The sequence below is a fragment of the Trachinotus anak genome, unplaced genomic scaffold, assembly GCF_046630095.1.
Source record: "Trachinotus anak isolate AG129_WGS33_773 ecotype Australia unplaced genomic scaffold, CSIRO_AGI_Tana_v1 ptg000020l, whole genome shotgun sequence".
Classification (NCBI taxonomy): domain Eukaryota; kingdom Metazoa; phylum Chordata; class Actinopteri; order Carangiformes; family Carangidae; genus Trachinotus; species Trachinotus anak.
Genome location: NW_027273871.1, coordinates 3,334,723 through 3,355,524, shown reverse-complemented (window position 1 = coordinate 3,355,524; position 20,802 = coordinate 3,334,723). Strand labels below are relative to the sequence as shown.

Here is a 20,802-nt window from a genome sequence, read left to right as displayed (position 1 = left end):
ACTATACTCACTCTGTGCTCCCTTGATCTGCCGCAATTTATTGCACCATAGATCCCCAGCTAATTTATCACAGACCATCATGTGACTATGTTGGCTCATCATTGCAGTCCAAGCATACTCTCACCATATTGTATGAAGTAGGCCGTTATATACTTAGGGAATTCTCTCAATCCGCTTACCAGAGGTCTGTACCAGTTAAGTTATCCTCAGTGTGGAGCATATGCTGGCGCTTTTTTTTCCTGTGGTACTCCAGTGTGAGAGCCACATCTGGCAGTGCAGTCATCTCGACAGTAATTTGCCTTGCAATATGGTGTTCAAGGGTTGGTTAAGACCGTGTCTTATTATTATTTTCTCTGACATTCTCATTGTTATCTGGCCTCATTTTCATTTGGCTGCGAGTTTGGAACATGTTAAGATTTCAGTAATGTTACCAGTATAAAATATAAAAACTTTTTTTCGCTCTCTGTTCTGTTGCCGCACTAAGGGGCAATAAGAGTAGCTGAGAGTGGAACTAGAAAGTGTTATGCTTTTTTAAAAATAATGGTTCAAAGATATACACTTAATGCCAGGAGGTGCCACAAGGCAAAATGTCAATGAGCTAATTAGCCTCAGTCAAAGTAGGGATACAGATATTGCCTCTCTTCAAAGAGCCATTTGATTCTGAAGACCCAACTATTCAACACTCCTATTTTTAGGTCAGTCAGGTTTGAAGAGATATCACAGTGACCACCATCCCCAAATTTTTAAGATTAGTGCTCCACTTTCAGGGCTCAGTATCCCAAGTTTCACTGAGCTGATTGGGGAAGTGTGCTCTCAGTTGGAGCAAGTGAAGGGTAGTTTGTGTGGGTGGTCAGCTGATTTGTACTGTTACCACATGTAAGGGATTTCTAATTCATGCCTGCCCTCTCTGTCCCTGCCACTGTGGAGGATGTGAGGTGTCTCTTGATCAGGTTCTTTAATTAGCTCACACACAAATAATTCTTCCTCTGCATCCCAATTGTCACTGTTCACGGCTCAGCTGCAGATGACTCACTGTGTCATTTTGAGGGACCAGATGATGCAGACGACCTTTTCTCCATAATCACTGCTTTGTAGCTGAATGTCATAAGCTTAATTTGAACATGAGGGAGGCCACTTAACAGCAAAAGCTGACAATTAAAGATTCAATTTTGGAGCAGGTCCAACTCCCTGTACTCAAGATACAAAGCCTCAGGTATAGTTTGGACATGGGCTGGGCCACTGGAGGAATAGTTTATGGATATAATGGTGGACTAAATCTCCATATGACAGAAACGTACAGATTTAGTGCAATGTAATCGTAGACCATGGAAAAACATGGATGTACTGACAATGACTTCACTCACAGGACTCTAAAGGCTTGGAGTTGGTGTGGTTATAGACAAACTGAAAGCTGGGCAAAAGATTTGGAGCCTGGTCAGAAATGAGGAGGGCAAGAAGGCAGATATGTCATCAAACATGCCTCACAATTAATTATCTCAACAATTATTCTGAAAAACACACACAAAAAACTGGCATTTACTGTAAAAAGTTCCAGTTCTTGGAAACGGCGGTGCTTTCTGCGTGAACGTACATATTTCATTCCTACAGTAGAGAACCAGTTGCAAAAAATTTGTTCAAATTGCTGTATAATTTATTTATACTGTAAAAACAGCCGACATTTCCCAGCCCATTCTCCAATGTATGCTTGTTTTATCTCTTTTTGAGTGCCTAGCATTGATATTTTAGACTGGAAATTTACCACAGACTCTTGTTCAGCAGTTTTTTGTTAAAAGAAAAATTAGAATGACTCTTCTTGAGGCATCCAGGTGAGCCAGTGGTGTAAGATGTATGCTGTGTAATTGTAATGTCCTAAATTCAGTTGTTGTCTCATGTTTTCACTGTTTTTACTCTGTGGTTCTTGTCAGTCTCTATGAGGGAACTGTCCAATCAAGGCAAAATACCAAAAACATCTTTAAAATGCATCACCTATGATTGTATGCAAGTATGTTTTGCTTTCGTCTATTTCTAATAAATACATTGAGATATAATTTGCAGATCTTGGACATACACTGTCACCAAAACCTACCTGGGGACCAAATGTTTGGTCTTGCAAAAGGAGGAGGTCACGATATTGCCTCAGCTGAACAGCTCAGCTTTTTTTGGGGGGTGGCATTACAGTGCTCCCTCCCCCTGCAGTATTGGGAATTGCTGCCACCTTCAAGTGCAGCAAATCCTCAGACGTAAGTGTGTTAAGCCCCGTGTGCTTTGCCGAGGGTGAAAATGAAGACAGGCTACCCCTATGAAGAATGATGGCTCCTTCAAGAGGCAGCTGTCCTATTTTAAGCGGGCGACACTCACCACAATGTGCTGTGTGACTCTGCCGTTCGCTGGCTCTGTTTTCCTTTGTTCTTCTTTTCTCTTTCCCTCTATCTCCATCTCTGGCATGGCAGGAAAGGACCTTTGAGACTTGGGTAAATAAAAGTCACAGGAAGTGAGCAGAGCCTCAAAGTCTGTGAGAAGATTATGTGTAGTCCCCCTCAAACATCTTCAAGGATGGAAATGTTATTGATGCATGTTAAGTCCTCTGGGGGTTTCACTCAAAGGACATTTGGGGCCTTTCATCCTTGACATGAAGGTGGAGGGAAACATTATTGAAGCTCTGCAACATGACAGAGGTCTCTCCTTTCAGTGGAAGGCTTGAAAGGAAAGAGTCGTCTTTCTCCACCCTTTGAGAGAGAACCCTCATAATTGGCTGAAATAGCTGTTCTTTTCTTCATGGCTGCTTCTTGAGGTAATTGGTATTTATGAAGTATTTATGGTCGTCTTTGCTAGTGTCAGCTCTACACAGAGCAGGACATACATTTTTTGGGCCGAAGAGAAACCTTTTCCCTACTTTTCTTTTCTCTGGAAGAAAAGTGCCTCTTTTTGTTTTGCCTGTTTTACATATTCATAAATTCAGCAGAGTCATGCATTGTTGCACTTATGTAACAGCCTAAGTAGGACCAAGGGGCTGTTATTGTTTTGTGATTTCAACCCAGGCTGCTGCCCCATCTGTGATGATGACTTGAGGGATGTAGGCACAGTTTCTGCTGATAAAGAAATTTTTATCCTGCACTTAAACCATGCAGCCAATAAAATAAATTACTTGTTGCTTATGAAGCAGTACAACAAGGATTCCCCTGCCCAAGACATGACGCTGCAGTTGTCTGTGGAGTAAGCGGTGATGCGTTTTAGCCACGGTACTGATGTGGCCCTAGGCATGGCAATGTCGGTCAGGTGAATCAGTCAGCCCATCACTTTGTTCCAAACTGAAATGTCCCAATACCTGTTTGATGGATAGTCAGGAGATTTTGTACAGACATCTGTCGTCAACAGTGAATGAATCTTCATGACCTGGGTGATTCCCTGACTTTTTCTTTTCTGCCACAATGAGATAAACATTTTTAGTTTTTAGTAAAATGGATTGAGAACTGTTGGGTGGACTGCCATGTAATTTAGAGCACAGAACTGGTAACTTAGCTTTAGGTGATCTGGTTTTTCATCTGGCTCCATGAAACGTTGACATTTTTGGTTAAGAGTGAAAGTGCTAAACAGCTTTTGGATGAATTTCCTTGAAATTAGGTTGACACATTACTCATTCACATACATTTACTCATTAGGCTGACACTTTTATCCAAAACAATTTACCGTATTTTCCGCACTATAGGGCGCACTGGATTATAAGGCGCACTGTCAATGAATGGTCTATTTTCAAACTTTTTTCATATATAAGGCGCACCGGACTATAAGGCGCATTAAGCGAAACAAAACAGTCAGATAAGTCAGTCAAACTTTATTAAACGCATTCACAATAACTCTCAACCTTGTTCAGTTGTAACACGTAAAAAAAACACAGTCTGATACCGCTAAATCAAACGTTAGCGTATTCACAATAACTCCTTATAGGTCCTTATACACACACACTGTAATATTATGGTGAAGCACAGTATGTATTACTCCGCGACGCTCCTGACTACGATAGCCGTAATGCTGCAAGCGGTGCGGCTTTGTAGTTTACCAAAGTCATACTAAAACATTTTGACAGAGCGCCATGAGCGCTGTGTACCACACAAAATCGCTTCGAGGTCAGTAAGCACAACCAGAATTAATCCATATATAAGGCGCTCCGGATTATAAGGCGCACTGTCATTTTTTGAGAAAATTAAAGGCTTTTAAGTGCACCTTATAGTCCGGAAAATACGGTACAAGTGAGGGACAACACTAAAGCTTATGTGCAGTAGGAGACCTTAGTGAACAAAGTACTACATCTATTTAATTAGTGCAAGGAGATCAGGTAAAGGAGTGCACCAAAAGTGCATAGTAAGTGCATAGTAAGTGCTAGTTATGCACGTTATGGTGTTAGAGGAGTTAGAAAAGGAAGTGGTCTTCGAAGAGATGAGTCTTGAAGAGATTTTTGAAGATAGAGAGGGACACCCCTGCTCTGATAGCATTTTAGTAGCATATTCCACCATCAGGGAGCCACAAATTAGAGTGTATTACATTAACTTTACAATTACATGATGGCTAGGTACTGAAAACAAACTTTGGACTTTGATCAATTTTGCATTTACAATGAGTATTATGTCCCCTGAGCCGAGCATGACTGCAGACTCCTAGTCTTTGTTTTCCAGAAACCCGCTTAGATGTGGTATACTCTTAGCAGACCAGTATGAAAGCAAAGACAATGCACGCAATGCATAATGAAATCATCCCATCTTTGTCAGCGGGTGGTGGGAACAAAATTGTGTGTATTTTGTGAGCCGTGTGTTTCTCTTTGTCCTGGCACCCATACAGTTCAGGCTTATCTTCCTGCTCTCCTTCCTTTTTTTATTATTCTGTTTATCCTACTGTACAGCTATATCCACATTCTGAGTGACTGAGCTAATTGTTCCTGCTCATGCGTTCTGTGCAGATTCAATTATACGCCACTCTGAGCATCCTGAAAAAAATGAGGGTGGGAAAGGATGGATGTGAGGGAGAGTAAAAAAAAATGAAAAAGCAAAGAGGGGTTTGAGAAGGTCATTGATAAAAGATGGGAAAGTTGGGAGAGAGAGGAAGAAGGCAGGAAGGGAGCTGAGAAGCAGAGGTAGGAGGGATAAAATTAGAGAGGGGAGTAAGAGCAGTCCCTTGAGTCATATATATATGTAAGGGGAAAATCAGCTCACTGGAGTGTACACTGTAATGGCACCCCTCTGTATAATGATTGGCGCTGACCTCCCAAATAAGAGGATTAGTTTGTGCCTGAGCTGGCCAGAAATAATGGACCTCACCTTAGCTTAGCTGCAGTTTGACACAGCAGAAAATAGGTAAGGAAATAAGAATACCTCAGCAGCAGGATGCATGCCCGAACCTCATTCATCTGCATCACCATTGTGTCAAATTGGACATGCATTCCTGCATATCTGGCGGGTTCATGAACAGATGGAATAAACATACTGCCCCATGTGGACTCGTAAAATACTGTAGTAGACATCATGGAAATAAGGTGCTGCCGACTGTAACATGTTGCAGTAATTTATTTCTTTCCCCCCCGTAACGAGCAGTGCAATGAGTAACTGTTTCTGTTATTTACATGCTAGGTTGTCTACAGGAAATGAGCTCTGGTTATTGTAGCTTTCGGTCAGGCAGTGACAGGGCAAGTCTTCTGCTCGGAAGAATATTGTGGCTCAGCAGTGAATGTTGTGGCTAATGTCTGACTGCAGGGCACACTCTCCTTTTGTGTGCTCTGAACCAGCAGGATTAAAGCATCCATCTTGCTCTCTCCTGCTTCCCCTAATGGTATTAGGAAAAGGGTGGATAGGTTTCAGTATTCCGTTTAGGAATATCTGATATGGGGACTGGCTGATTCAATTAAGTAAAAAGCAAGGTGGGAGAGAATGAGTACTGGTTTAATAGCCTCTAAGCTGCATAGCTGAAAGTGGGGCATTTTAATCTGGACAACTCCTGCATTACCACCCCCCACATCTACAAAAAAACTAAACAAAACACATATATTATACCCTCGTTACCAAAGGACTAGAAAGGGTCAGTGTGCAATCTCTGCCTCAGCCTTGGTCATTCATGTTATCATGAACAACAACTCAAAATAGACACACAACATACTGCCTTTCATAAAAAGGCATGCTGGGAAAGGCTTCAGCCCCCCCCCTTGTTATCTGGAACAAGATGAGCAGGTATAAACAATGGACAGAAGGAAAAACTGAGTATCTATGTTGTGATTTCAAACTGCAATATGAATTAGCAGTTGAAAATGTTTTAGGCTTCTCCTGTCAGTCGGAAAAATAAAATATTTAGCTAAAATATATATTCACCAGTAAATGTGATGTTGGTCAGATAGCTGTGATGAACAAAAACAGTATCTATTAGTATCCTTTTGCATTGACTACCCAAAACGACAACCCAAAAGTAAAGCTACATACACCCAAGATTTCACAATGGGCGCGGCATTCAACTTATTACCAAATAAATTCTGATTAATGAACTGTACATACAACAGACTGCTAACTAATTTTATAAATGAGCATTTAAAAACCTAGACTTAGTGTTAAAGTCGTGCCATACATTACACATGCCAATCATTTGTCTTTTCTTACCTGAGTCATAAGGACAATTATCTATTCAAAATGAAACCACTCCATTTAATATCATTAGTCACAGTCATGTTGATTTTTAAAAATCAAATCTGGGTTTCCTGTCAACTACACTCTGTTGGCTGGAAATCCAAACAACGCTTCAAACATTTCTCAAATAGTAGCCTGGCTTATGAGAAATATAAGAAGCTGTGAACATATTTTTCAGTTTGTTTTTCACATTCACAGTTTACAAGTGTTTACAAGTGTGAACTAGCTGCATGTGAAGTGAATGTAGTCATTCTTATATTGTAAATATACAAAATAATACAGCAAGCAAAATATGTTTTTTGTTCACAGAGTGGAAACTAATAGTAGCATTTATGAACTCCACACTCTTCTGCTGCTGTGAAAAACAGTGTTATGTTTGAGGCTACTTTGTAGCACTCTGTCTAAACACATAGATGTGAGCAGTTTAACACCAGAAACAGGCTTTTTTTTCTCCAACCCTTAGATATCAGAAATATCTATATTCTCCTGTCCTTCACAGTTTATCATTCATAATGTTCATAATTGTCATTGCTCTTTCCTGCCTTCGAGGTTAGTTGTTTTACAGGCATGACCAGTTGCTACTGTGTTCAATAAAGGAACCTTAAATTAGAATGATAGTATGTTGACCAAAGGAGAGAGTTTACCTTACGTCCTCAGCTCTGTTACACGCGAATGACTCCAAATAGATTTCTAATGCATTACGTGTAAGACTTTCATAGTGTGTTGGGGGTAGAACACCCAAATCGGTTTCTTGACTTCTTCCACTTCATACAGTTGAGTGGTCAGGTTATCACACTGCTGTTTGGTGTCTTCACACCACCAAGTCCCAATGCTGTCTGGAGCCATTGGGTTTCCATTACCACAAATCCATTCCACTCATTTAAAATTAATGGCTGTGGACCTTCACTGACCCCAGAGATAAGCCAGGCCAAGTCTTTTTCTTTGGAGTACCTTGAGGATTAGGTTTTCCTCTCCTTATTAATCTATCATTGTGTAGATGTAGCTTGGGCCTACTAATATTTTGGTTATAACTGTATAATAATTTTTTTTGTAGTTTAAAATTTTCTTGTGTGAGATCATTATTTTTTAACATTAACAACATTGTCGAGTTCATCTTAAGTATTTCCTTTTTCTTATTTATGAACACCTTGAAGTGCAATAGCTTCCCATATCCCTTACATACTTAACCGTGTTCTTATGGAGATTACTACTTTAGTTGTTTGTTAACTTAATTTGCTGGTATTTGGTATTTTAGACTGTGCTTTCTCTTCTCAATTTTGTTTTGGATTGCTCTATACAGAACGTTTCAAATATTTTGTCAATTTCATTATGACTCGGAGAAAAAATATTTAATAATAATTAGATAGATAGATAGATAGATAGATAGATAGATAGATAAATAGATAGATAGATAGATACTCTATTGATTCTTTGGGGAAATTCAAAATAGAAGTCCAACAGCTGAGTAATGTATTCAGTTAAGATTTTAGGAGATGTTAAACAGTCTGATGGCAGTGGGAACAGATTTCCTGAACCGCTCAGGCCTGCGGCGCAGTGAGATGAAACATTACATAATAATACGACAAACATCAAAACATTAAGAAATCCAGAACCACAAATTATAATTAAAAGTGATCATGCAGTTTTTAAAAAGGAGGAACTGTTGTAATGGGTTTGACTATAATGCACAAAGATTTGACTCGGGTATGATGGTTGAGTTTTCTGAAATTACCGATCTCCTGGGATTTACACACACAAGTTTCTAGAGCTTTTACTCAAAATGGTGCAAAAAACAACTAAAAAAAATCCATTGATAAGCATTTCTGTGGAGGGAAATGCTTTGCTGATGAGAGAAATAAGAGGAGAATGACTAGACTGGTTGAAGCTGACAGGAAGGCTACAGTGACTCAGGTAACCATTGTTACTGTTACTGTTCCAGCCCTTGATACCTATCAACCATGGTTTGAATACCACAGTGTTTCTGAGTATTGTTGCTGATCACATGTATCCCTTTATGGCCACAGCTTACCATCCTCTAATGGCCAGCAGGATAATTCACCATGTCACAAAGCAAAAGTTGTCTCAGACTGGCTTCATGAACAAGACAGTGAGCTCAGTGAACTTCAGTGGCCTCCCCTGTCACCAGTTGTCTGTGAAGATTTTCAGGTCCTGTTCAGACCTTGTATTAACATCTTAAATTGAGGTGTCGACGCACCCAAGACTAATTGAAGATACATTTGAGTTCCGATCACTCAGACGACATCCAGAGGTGGTCTGTGCCATGTGTGGCCACATTCTTGTTGCAGTGTGAACGCAAATGGGCCAAATTGAAGGACCACCCACTCCACAGACTTCTTTTGCAACGGTCTAATAAGCCCTGCCACAGTTTGAAAAATTCCAAAAATATTTTTGTATTTCAAATGGCACCACATACACACAAGCACATTGACAATAGACGCTTCTGTTAGATTGACTTGAAACAACAACACATAAAATACTTATGTGTTGTTGTTTGACGTATAAAACAGGAAAGATCACAACTGGTCACTCAAGACGCATTTTAAAGCCAGGTGTGAGCTGATGTACTTTGAGCTTTCCACTTGTGATTGGATTAGTGAAGACACCACAGTAACGCCAGGTCTGAACAGGGCCTCAGTCATCTCTGCCATGATCATCCAAGATGAGCTAAATCAAGGGTAACTGGACATGTTTGTAGATACTTGAAGACCTTTGCCCTCTCACCCAGAGGTGTCTTCAGAGTCATGAGGAGACGCAGGTATTTAACCTCTGTGGGGTTGTTATCAAGTCCATTGATGTCACTTGGTTCATTAGTGCTCCTGGCTGTTGTAACAACAGTTAGATTCATTGAGTCACATGAGGCCAAGTGTGAATTGTTGTTAAATCTCCTGGGAAGGGTTGAAAGGACAGCAGTGTAGGTGGGGGATAAGTGCTGTTGGAGACCTCCTCTGTTGAGGGATGGTGTCTCTACGGTTACATAGATGGCCTCCTTCACTCCTCTTTCAACCCACCTGTCTTTCCTATCCAAAATATGTAGATTGTTGTTCTCAAAGGAGAACATCCTTCAGGTGTGGGTGAATGCGTCTGAGTCTTGGCCTGACGTGTTAACATTCCTGTGTTGAGCAATTTGCTTAATGGTTGTTTAGTTTCACCTATAAAGTCTGTACATTCCTTGCTGCATAGGACTGCATACACTAGATTGCTTGTCTTTGTTTGGGTGCGCAGTCTTTCGGATGGACCAGTTTCCGTCTGAGTGTGTTGCTGGGTTTTATAAACACCACCAAAACACCAGATCTGAATCCAGTAGTACACCTTTCGGATGTGGTAGAACGGGAGATTTGCAGCGTGAATGTGCAGCTGACAAATCTGCAGTGGTGTAGGTTCGTCAACAAGGGCCAGAGGAATGTTTCCACCATCTTGAAGAATCCATACCATGAAGAATAAAGGCTGTTTTGAGAGTAAAGGGAGACTATGCAGTATTAGTCTGGTGTTTGTAATTAAGCACTCAGTGAGTGTATTATGGCAGCTGGATGGACATTTAGACAGTAGCGGCACTCATGAAATGAAATTATCCACATTTGAGCACCAACATTTGTCTTACATTTTCAGTTCTAAGTGTACACAATTTACCAGGTGGCACAGTAAACACACTCCAGAATGTAAAATTTCACTCATAAAAAGGGCCTTTGATGCATAATGTTACACTCTATAAGCTGAGCTGCATTACTTTTGCTCATTTTTCCGGCTGCTCTTATCCACCATGAAAATGCAGGCCTATCTGTTCAAAGTCATGAGATGCACTAGGCAGCGTATTCATCCACCACCCATGACTTGGCGAATGGTGAGAAGGGGCGAGGATTGGGGGTGTTGGGGACATTACCCAAGGCTCCTTTTCTTCCGCACCCTGAGGACACAGCCATTGGTGGTAGAGGGAGGGAGGGAGGTTTCTCAGCCTTATCAGCAGGACAGCACCCAGCACTCTAATCGCCGGGTCCCAGAAACAGCCGGAGGTAAAGGGAGAGTGGATGAGTGAGCAACATCCAAGGCGAGGAAAAAAAGGAGGTAGGAGAGAAGGAAAAAAGGCAGTGTTTATCTCTCTTAGGTTACATCATATGACAGCTGCTTTACAGTTCAGCGCATAACTGAGTAGAAATCCTGTTGGTGAGAAGAGACAAGTGTAGTTTCTGTCCCTCGGCACACTGTTGTTGATGAAATATAGAGACAGTTGCATCAAGTCTCTAAGCAACAACAGCAGGTGCCATCTTGAAAGTACCGCGAAGAAGAGGCTGTAAGCAAAAACAGGCCTGAAAAGATGGTCGTGGTCTGAGTCAAGTTCAATCAACTGAATTGATTATTAGAACTGTCTTCAAAATAATGTTACTGTGACATAGTAAACTCACCGACCATTGACCTTGTTCCATTAATCCTTGTTCCTTTTCCTTTCATTCTTTCAGCTAAGCCAGTCCTGTAATTTGAGGAAGTTCATACAAATTCAACAAATCAGTGCACTTTGAGTTAAAGACTGTTATATTGTGGATTGGACAAAATTGAAGGGAAATTGAATGAAAATGTGAAAATGTATTTAATAAAACTCCTAACAACAGAAGAACAAAAAAAATGTCAGAGTTTGCAGTGTATCTTAGAGCCATCTGTTGTTGTAGTCTATACATTACCATCATTGTATCTGGTTATTTGTACAGCACAGTTGTCAGCTATTGTCATGATGTCTTGGCTTGTGGCAGGGTATTAATTTATCAAGTGATTATCTATGCATATTAGGAGTGTCAGGAACCCCCTGATATGGCGTTTTATTCTTATAAGAATGTAATCTTTTCAATCCGGTAACATTCAGGAAGTCGAGAAGAGACGTATTATTAAATTATTCTATACCATTCATGTGTCTGGAGAGCCAACTGGAAGTGAGCCAGCTTGGCCAGCAGAAATCTCGGATGAGGATGCTCTCAGCCGGCTTGGCTAGAGAAAGTCTGCAGTGCTCATGCTCTATGAGCCCACATATTTGAGGAAGGATATGCGCCCAGTGAGCAACTTATATAGCAATGAATGTGGAGCCATTTTGTACAGTATGCAGTTTGCCTCAATACATTCTAGCACACACTGACAAAAGCTCACTTTCTTTGGCTTTTGGACAGCGATTGATCATGACAACCTTAAAAGGTGGTACAAAATTACACAAGCAAATGGAAAAGTGTAATTTATATTAAGTGAGTAGGGCAGTAATTAACACATCATGGTTTGAGTTAAAATGACTACTTTGTTAAGGTGCGGCACCTTCGTCATCATGGGTGCAATAATGCCCATGTGGTGAAGGTTGTAGAACCATCGTGGTCATGGGTAAAAGATATCCACATCTACTGTCAGTAGGAAACAGGAATCAACGGCAGTCTCCCCATCTTAAAGTCCAATGTTTCGTTGCTGTGACCCCTTCTCTACGTGGACTTTGTAGTTGTATAATAATGTTACCAGACCTTTTCTCCAAGGTGAATCTTTAGAATCAGAAAGTCAGACAGAAGCCAAAGACAGCAGCGTAGATTCGATTGCGCTCTTGCAGACATGTGGAGATTAAAAATCGGTCTGCCACTAAATATTAGATTCATATTTTATCAAAACGCTTTGATGCTGCCAGAGTCAAGGTATGATTGTAACCTGATTGCGACAGAGCACATAGTGTTCCATTCTCCACACTTGATTTCGTGCTGTTACTGGTTTAAAGAAAGACAATAGGATTGGTGCTATTGATAATTAGTTTTTAATGTGCCACACTCATCATGTCCAATTTCATGCCCCTTAGGCAGCTGATCACAGATTTAATCAACACATTATTCCTTGCTATACTTAAACTGACTGCAGGGAAGGCTTCTCTGTGCATGTGTGCTGTGTGTGTGCGTGTGTGCTGGTAGGTGTGTGAAGAGGACAGAGTGTTAGCTTGTGTTTGTGTGATCGAGGAACAAGGGAGAGAGGTTGTCAGCATGCGCATCCATCCCAGCAACATCCCTCTTTGATAGACATTGAATGTGTGTTCCAGGCCATTAACCCAGAGCTACGTTTGAAGAAGACGCATGTGGAAGCGCGCGGTCATGCTGCGCCGAAGGAAGCCATTGTTATTGTTGTGTTTCTAGCAAAGAGTACAGTGTCCAGGCTTCACTTACCTGATGAATACAGATGAAAGCAGGGCTGTTATGTCTGTTTTTCTAGAACACTCTGATAACACCTGGGACCTTTAAGTTGTTGTTATTATATGAGGTTGGCTCATTTTTTAAAAACATGTTTTTGGTTGCTGGCAGCCATTACAGAAATGCTGTTTCATTGGTGGGAGCATATAAAACATTGATACTACTATTGTACTGCTATATAATATTTTTCTTTTTGTAATTATGTAATTTGGATATTTAAAGTCCCCAGAGGATGACTCCTAATGACTTTTGTGATCCCCAACCTTTTGTCTATTGCTATCGAGTCAAAATGTTCTTTTGATCAACATATTGGTCAAATGGACCTTTTTTTATCTTAAGTCTGCAAAGGGGCTTTTAATTGTTGTCTTTTTTCTTGTATAAGATACTACTGTAATACATAGACTTGGTTTCAGAGGTGAAGAAATTGGTTGAGGTTGATTTGAGTCACTGGATCCTTAGCCAGTCATTCAGTGAAAATATGATGACCTACTGACTTATAACACATTATAATTCAATGCTACGCACAATGACAATAGTGTGTAAAATGCTCTAAACTAACAGGACATCAAACACAATGTTTAGAAGACTGAAATGAAACACTGGGAAGTCGTTCTCATATCAAAAGCAAAGGCTTTTCTCGCCTTCACTTTTATTTATGGTCAAACTTATTGTCTGTGTGGGAATGCATTATGGAAGTATCATCTGTAAATCAAGATATGGCTTGAAGAATAAATCCAGTTCAGAACAACCTCGGCCATATTTTTGTAGTTTCTGTATGTCTATCTGAATATATCTGATAGAGGACTGCAATAATTTTGTCTGCATGTAAATTTATACTAGCTGGTCACAAAACACGACCAGTCAGATTATCAGACAGGTTGTAAGCCAATACATATACAAGCCAATAGTTTATTTGGAGGTAAAACCAAATGTATGTCCACTATAGTCTCTAATAATAACTCACTCCATAGGAAGACTGTGCGCTTTGGGTCAAATTCCACCCGTAAGTTTGGCTGTAAATGTATTATAGATCCTTACAATGTCCAGCCTGGGTAATAATTCAAGTTTTCTCTGTGTTTTAGCATTTAACTTGTGAGTTGCTGTTTGCTGCTTGTTGAATACAGGTATTATTATTTGTATTATTGGCCACAGATACAAAAATAAGACCCTAATTAGAAAATAAAATTGGGTTATCTTTCAACTCCCCAGTGGTCTAAATTGTCATTTTATTTATGCTTGTGATGTTTAGAAATATTTTTTTAATTGTATGACTTTTATCTTTCTCATTGTATTATGCTTTGAATTGTTTGAGCAAATGGCTGACAGTGACTGTTTTTAACTCCAATCAGCTACATTTTTGTGCATGACTGCAGACCATTTTGTGCCTGACAAGAACTTCACGTTGGTCTTGGCCACTGCTCACTACAAAGAGACTCTGTCAGGCTGGAGAGTAAATATAGAGAAAGAGAAAGAGACAGAAAATCAGACAGCTGGAGCCAGAAAAAGTAGTGGCAGTGTTTTTCTTGAGCTACTTAGTTCCCTGGCTGTGAGTCAAATGTAGAGAGAGACATTGGGAGGTAGTGGAGGCCTTCATTAAATGCAGCTCAGGCCCTAGTGAAACCCTGGTTAATGTCCCTATCATCTCTGGAGTGGTCCAGCTCTCTGTCCAAATGACTCATGTTTAATGCATCTCTGCAGTCCTTGTCATTTAACCTCACCTCTGGAGGTTGTGGGTCAGGGTGGGATAGCAAAGGCTCCCACAAGACCCATAAGGGGCAAAGCAGCAATGCAGTTATTCTTCACCCGCTTTCCATTTACTTAACACGGGGAGAGCTGCTCCATGTCTGGCCTATTGCTGTGTAATCTCACAGTGGCAAAACCCCCTCACACCATCACACTGCATGAACCTGAAGTCGAGGGCGGCCTGGGTTGACTGTGGGGCTCTCTGAAGCACTTTGTTACCCTGCTTCCTGTGTGCTATGGCTGAATGCTTAAGCAGGGAACAAGTGATGCTATGCTGGGAGACTTTATAGCTCAGCAGTTTACTCTTTTGGTGAGCACTCCAGTTTGTACCCTTGGTAAAAGCTTTTCAGGTGAGACTGAAAGCTGTCAAACTCCATCAACCGTTGTCAAGCAGACAGAATATTTTGTTGGAACTGACAGTTTTTGTCAAAGATTTTCTAAGATTGTGTTTAGATTGCATCAATTTGAAATAGTTATGCTCTTTAAACACTAAGCATTTAGAAAATTAATGCAGTAGCTTGGAAATGAATCGGATATCATTTCACGACATGGTTGGACGACACATTATCAGTTTGTTTGAAGCGTACCGAGGCCTTTAAGCTCGCAGAGATACATGTCCAGGGGATTTAGGAAAAGCAAACGAGCAACAATTCAGCAAGATACATCTTTAACACAAATGGGGCTGTGTAACAGGATATAAAAGAGGAAATTCTTCTCTTTGTTTCACTTGATCTTCACGCTTCATTTTCCTCAGATTTTCCCAGCTTACATGTAAAGACTGCCTCCCTCTCACTCCTCTACTCCCTCACTTACACACACCCACTCAGTCTCTGCCTCTCTTTCTTGCTCTGGATAATGGTAATTAGAATATCACCATGATTGAAATTTGGCAAAAGTTGAAGAGGAAATAGGTTTTCTAATCAAAAGCTGCCTCGTTGCTGGAATCCTGATGCTTACTTGGCTGAAAAATGTTCCTCAACGATGGGGGCCTAAATGGATGCCAGACTGTATACTGAGGGCCAACACTGCACTCTCCCTGCAATGTTGGATTTCATACAGATGTCCCAGTGGAGACTGATTTATCCAGTCTTAGCCAGTTTCTGCTCATTTATTTGTGTCATTTTGCAGATATTCTTTGACTGAAATAACGATATTTTCTAGCCGACTGAGACTGGTGTGTGTGTGTGTGCGTGTGTGTGTGTGTGTGTGTGTATATATATATATATATATAACCAGATTTTACCAACATAATTTACAGCATAACCTGTCGAATTATAGCAACCCATATTCAAACAGAATGCAACATGGAGTCTAACAACAAAACTGCATCATACTATATCTTTGATTTTCACCTGTTAAACATCACAGAGTAGCATTTATGATACCAGTAAGTGTAGGGGATGGACCAACTAACAAAACAACAGAAGAACTTTTTTAACTACTGCTCAGAACCACTGCAGTTAGAATCACTATTAAACTGTTGCTGTGTACAGTAACACTCATGCGTCTCTTATACCTCATTTGATTAATCTGTACAAAAATTGATAACTGACTAATTGTGTCTGTAAGGGGAGGGTTATGTGCTGGGCTGTTTCTTGGCAGGGAGCCTGGGCTTCCTGGAGTCTCGACTTGTTGCCTGGGAACCTCACACTTCTGCTAATGGTGTAATTTCTTTGTCGATACAGTACACACATTTATTAACTTGAGCTGACTCTGTTCCTGACACTGTTCCTGTTTTGATCAACAAAGCCATGCATGGAAGAAAACAGCGATGACATCACTGTATCATCACTGTCTAAAGGGTTACATGTGATATGAAACTCGCTAAATATAGATTAAAGATGGTGCACAATATGTCATCCTCTCCATAACATTTTGGTATAAGCCTCAAAATGATGCTGACCAAGCTTCTTTTTTGATCCAGTTTAATTTGCCTTTGTAAGTGAAAAACTTAAACAACTGGCTGCTTCTCAAATCAGCTGCGTCTTTTAATGATCTTCTTTCTGAAGACGGGAACAGCATGAATAACTTTGCTTTGCTTTCTTCCTTCTCGTGTACTTTCCAAGCACGCACCTCTACGCACAGTTCATTTGAAATGGGGCTTTGAATGCTAACCTCCCTTTCTGTTTTTTTTTTCTCTCCTTCCTTCCCTTCCCACCTGTCCTCCTCCTCCAACAACACAGGAGCTGCACAGTACCCAGGTAAGCCTTCCCCACGTCTCCTTCTCCTTCTCCTTCTCCTCACCTCATCCTCTCAGCATATTCCAGCTTTCCAGCTTCCATCTCTTTTCAAGACACGCTTCCTCTCAGCGTTTAGTCGTTGTGTATAGCATATGACTAATTTGCTATCTCTATCCATCTCAGTTTCTGTCTGCCTCACTCCTGTATTCTCCACAGTCCATTTCTTCCAGCTCTCATGCTGCTGTCATCGCTGCTGACTGATACAACTTCAGCTGCTCACCATTGTTCTGAACATGCCCTAGCTGTAGCATCCTGGAGTACATTGCAGTTAACCACATCTGCTCAGACAGAACTCAAAGATCTGAAGAGTTTAATTCAAAACAGCATTTTCTCAAAATGACAAAACCTTGAACAAAACCCTTTGTAAGCTGTAATAATGGGGTTTCTGGTTTTGTACATACTGTGTGTTCAAGTTCTTAGCTCTAGCTGAATCTGTGTAGCGGGCTTGTTACTACTGCTACAGCTGTTTGTTCAGATCAGTTCCAATATTTATTCCTCTGTATTGCTTTTCAGTCTTGCATCATTTTGAGCTTATTTAGCTATCAAGTCTCTTCAGATATTAATGTTTCCCTTCAAATCAAGATCTGAGTGTTTGTAATCACACTCTTATTCATGTTGCATACACAAATCTAAACTACTGTTCATTCTTGGAAGAGAAACAAGCATGTCCAGAGATGGCAGCAATGTGGCTGCTGACAACCAATGACAGGACATGTTTGTTTTTTTTTTCTTTCATTGTGCTGCTCACAGTGTTAATGCAGTTATAGAAATGTGACACGGCTCCTGTCAAACTGCTAAAGGGTCAAATATATAAAAAAAAAAAAAAAGAATCCAGGCAGCAGTTCAGTTCTGTCTGAAACACCCACTTGAAAAAATGTTGTCCAAGAATATGTACCTGTTTGATCTTTCTGCTTCTGTAGCCTGTGGGAGCTTTAGCAACATAAAACCTCTCAGCTCCTCTGTCCATTCAAATCACCACAGGTACTGTACAAACACGCAAAATATCACACATAAATTAACATAATTTATAGTCACCTCCCCTAGCTGTTATTTTGTTCCCTTCTTTTGTTCTGTACATATATATATATATATATGTGTATATATATATATTTATAAATGTGTGTGTGTGTTTATGATTTTTCTTTACCTGGACAGAATGGGCTTCCATAGACAACCCCGATGAAAAAAAAAATGTGTACGCTGTAAATCAAGTCATGCTGCTTTTTTAAACGCCTTCACTCCCCCTCTCCCCTGTCTCTCCTCTACCAAGCCTTTTAATCCAATTAGCAGCGCCAGCGCCAGTTATTTATATGTACATGAATTAGAATTGAACAGCAAGACATCCACCCTTGGGGCTGATTGGACGGAGCCCAGTCCTTCACAGTCCTGTTCTCGGTCACTAACCTATGCTGCTGCCGTGCCTGCAGTGGTGGTCTCTGCAGGAGCAACAGAGGAACTCACACCAGCGTGCACCCTCAATGACAGTCATCTCATCTGATTTTAACGTGAAAACTAAACCAGGGCCCACCTCCACAATGCAGTGAAATACTCAGACCCTATTGTTTCATCTTCTCAGTGTTTTTTTTTTTTTTTAAACCATCAAGACTGAAGAAATGTTTGAGTGACTCAAATTGGAACACTCTAACAAGCCGTCTTCTCAGTACTCAGTCCCATTGTCAATATATGTTTCTGTTGCATTGCATTGCGTTGGACTGAAATACTTCCAAATGAGCGTGTAAGCTGCCAAATCAGGCTCTCTTACCCTTTTGAACTATTTTCCAGTGATTGCAGTATTTCACAGAGGCAGAAAAAGTCCAGTCACAATGTTGGCAGCATAATTCTTAAAGGTTTTAAATAAAATATATGTTCTAAATTAATTTTCAGAAATATTCAAAAGTCGGATTCATCATCGAGGGCATTTTCAGTCCAGTCAGGCATTGTTTCATTTTTACAGTTTGTTAGTGAAATAAAATTAATAGAAACAACAAGATAGAGAAGCAACAAAACAAAAAAGACATAAAAACAACAAAAAGAGCTTTCTTTCCAGGGCTTCTATTTATTTTAAGAATGTGTAGCTGACGTCAGTGTTGAGCTCCACACCTCCAGCTATGAGGGTATTTATAGATATTAATAAACAACATACAGATGGGTGCAAATGAAAGAAAAAAAGCAACAGAAAATGTTTTGGTCAGATGGTGGGCTGCTGCAAGGCTCTAGAAGATTTTCAGTGCTCCTCACTGTACCTTCTCAAGTCTCTGTAAGACTGCTGGAGGGGGGAGCACCATTCTTCTGACAGATAGATCTTTGAGTTTTGAGCAGTTAGTTGACCCAAACAAGCAACTGAAAGATGTCACTTTGGGTGATTAAAGAAACAAATACACAGATTCATTGCTAATGACAAAAAAGAGAGTCAGTTGGAGGCAACAGTACATTTTTAGTGCATACAAATATGTATGTTTATGTATGTAGGCATTCGGTATGTATTATACATAGTATTATACACAGTAGGATCCAACAGTCTTAGACCACTTTCACTGAATGGGAAGAATGTGTAAAATTAAGAAGAAATTAAGAGAAACTTATCCAAGCATATGGAATTATTATACCATATATATCTATATATAGATATATATAGATATATATATCTATATATATAGAGAGAGAGAGAGTGAGCGACAACATATATGCTCACAATATGTTTTACCATATAAAAAATAATCAATTTTACTATATTTCATATATGTTATAAACGAATATCTTCATATATGATGATATATGATGATAATATATCCACTTATAGGTGACATTTATGGCACCATCACTCTTGATATAGGGACATAGATGTCATATATTGCAGCTCTGTATGGGCCAATAGGTAGAATTTAATGCCTTGTATTGTTCAGGATTCAAGAAATTTTAGCTGAGAATGACGCTTTGGAAATTGATCAAATCCTTTTCTTCACTGGTAGAAAGACCAGAGAGCAAGCAATATATTACCTTCTGTCAAAGGTCACAGTGCTTCCTTAGCTGACCTGCCACTGTAGACAAGACTTCTCTTCTTCATGCGTGGGTGACTCATGTTGGTTCTATTTGCCAATCAATAGAATGGAAGACATGAAGAGATGGAGGTGGGCTGAAGGACGCAGCAGTTAAACACTGGGAGTCTTATCCATGTGTGCACAGAGAGGCTCTTTAAACACACCAAACACGTGCATTTGTGTGCGTGTGTGCAATCACATGCTCACATGCAGAGTACAGCTCAGATTAATGACTGCATCGGTTACAGGCATACAGTGTTTGCTTGTCATCCTGTATGCTTTTCCTTTATAACACAGGTTCAATTTCCCAAGCTACTGAAGCTCGAACTGCGTTTCTTCAGAATATGTATTCAGCAAGGACATCTCTCACTGCACCAAGCAAATTTCCCACCCACAGGATGTGTCTTTGCTATTGCATTGTCAATAGTCCGCAGTCCAATGCATTGCAATCTACATTTGTCAATACATGAGCTGCTTTGAGCCAAACTGTGAGCTGAGGATGCAGCTCATTCATTGAATAGACCTTGTTTTTTGTTTTGGGCTCCTTAAAACCTGTTGACTCAGATTTGTTCAGGTAATAACTGGATGAGTTCTTTCAAGCAATGAAATTAACAAAATTATAATTAAAAATATATCTCAGATAAAACAAGTTTAGGTCAAAACTTTACAGTTTTTGCCAGTTTTTGGCAAATTAAAAATATTTCATTCAAAACTTCCATTTTTATATTCTACCACTACCTCTTTATTATAACAAGAGGAAGAGAGTGAAGACAATGAATGAACTATAGATAAGGCTACTGCACACAATTTAAAAAATGACAATTGAAAGTACACTTTACAGGGAGGAGAGAGATTGGACTTGCTCTTGTCTGTACTGAAGGTACGCAGAGAACCCGAATGTAGGCAGCTCCTG

The 20,802-nt window shown here is 40.1% G+C and overlaps 1 protein-coding gene across 5 annotated transcripts in view; it reads left to right on the top strand.

Moving 5' to 3' along the window:
* cadm1a (cell adhesion molecule 1a) overlaps positions 1-20,802 on the top strand; it is a 353,787-nt gene that overhangs the window by 225,551 nt on the left and 107,434 nt on the right. For 3 of the 5 annotated variants that reach the window (XM_071505896.1, XM_071505893.1, XM_071505895.1), the window contains exon 2: positions 16,795-16,812. The exons of the other annotated variants lie outside the window; for them this stretch is intronic. In XM_071505896.1, the coding sequence (XP_071361997.1) occupies positions 16,795-16,812 (18 nt within the window). The remainder of the gene's footprint in view (positions 1-16,794; positions 16,813-20,802) is intronic. 5 annotated transcript variants of the gene reach the window in all.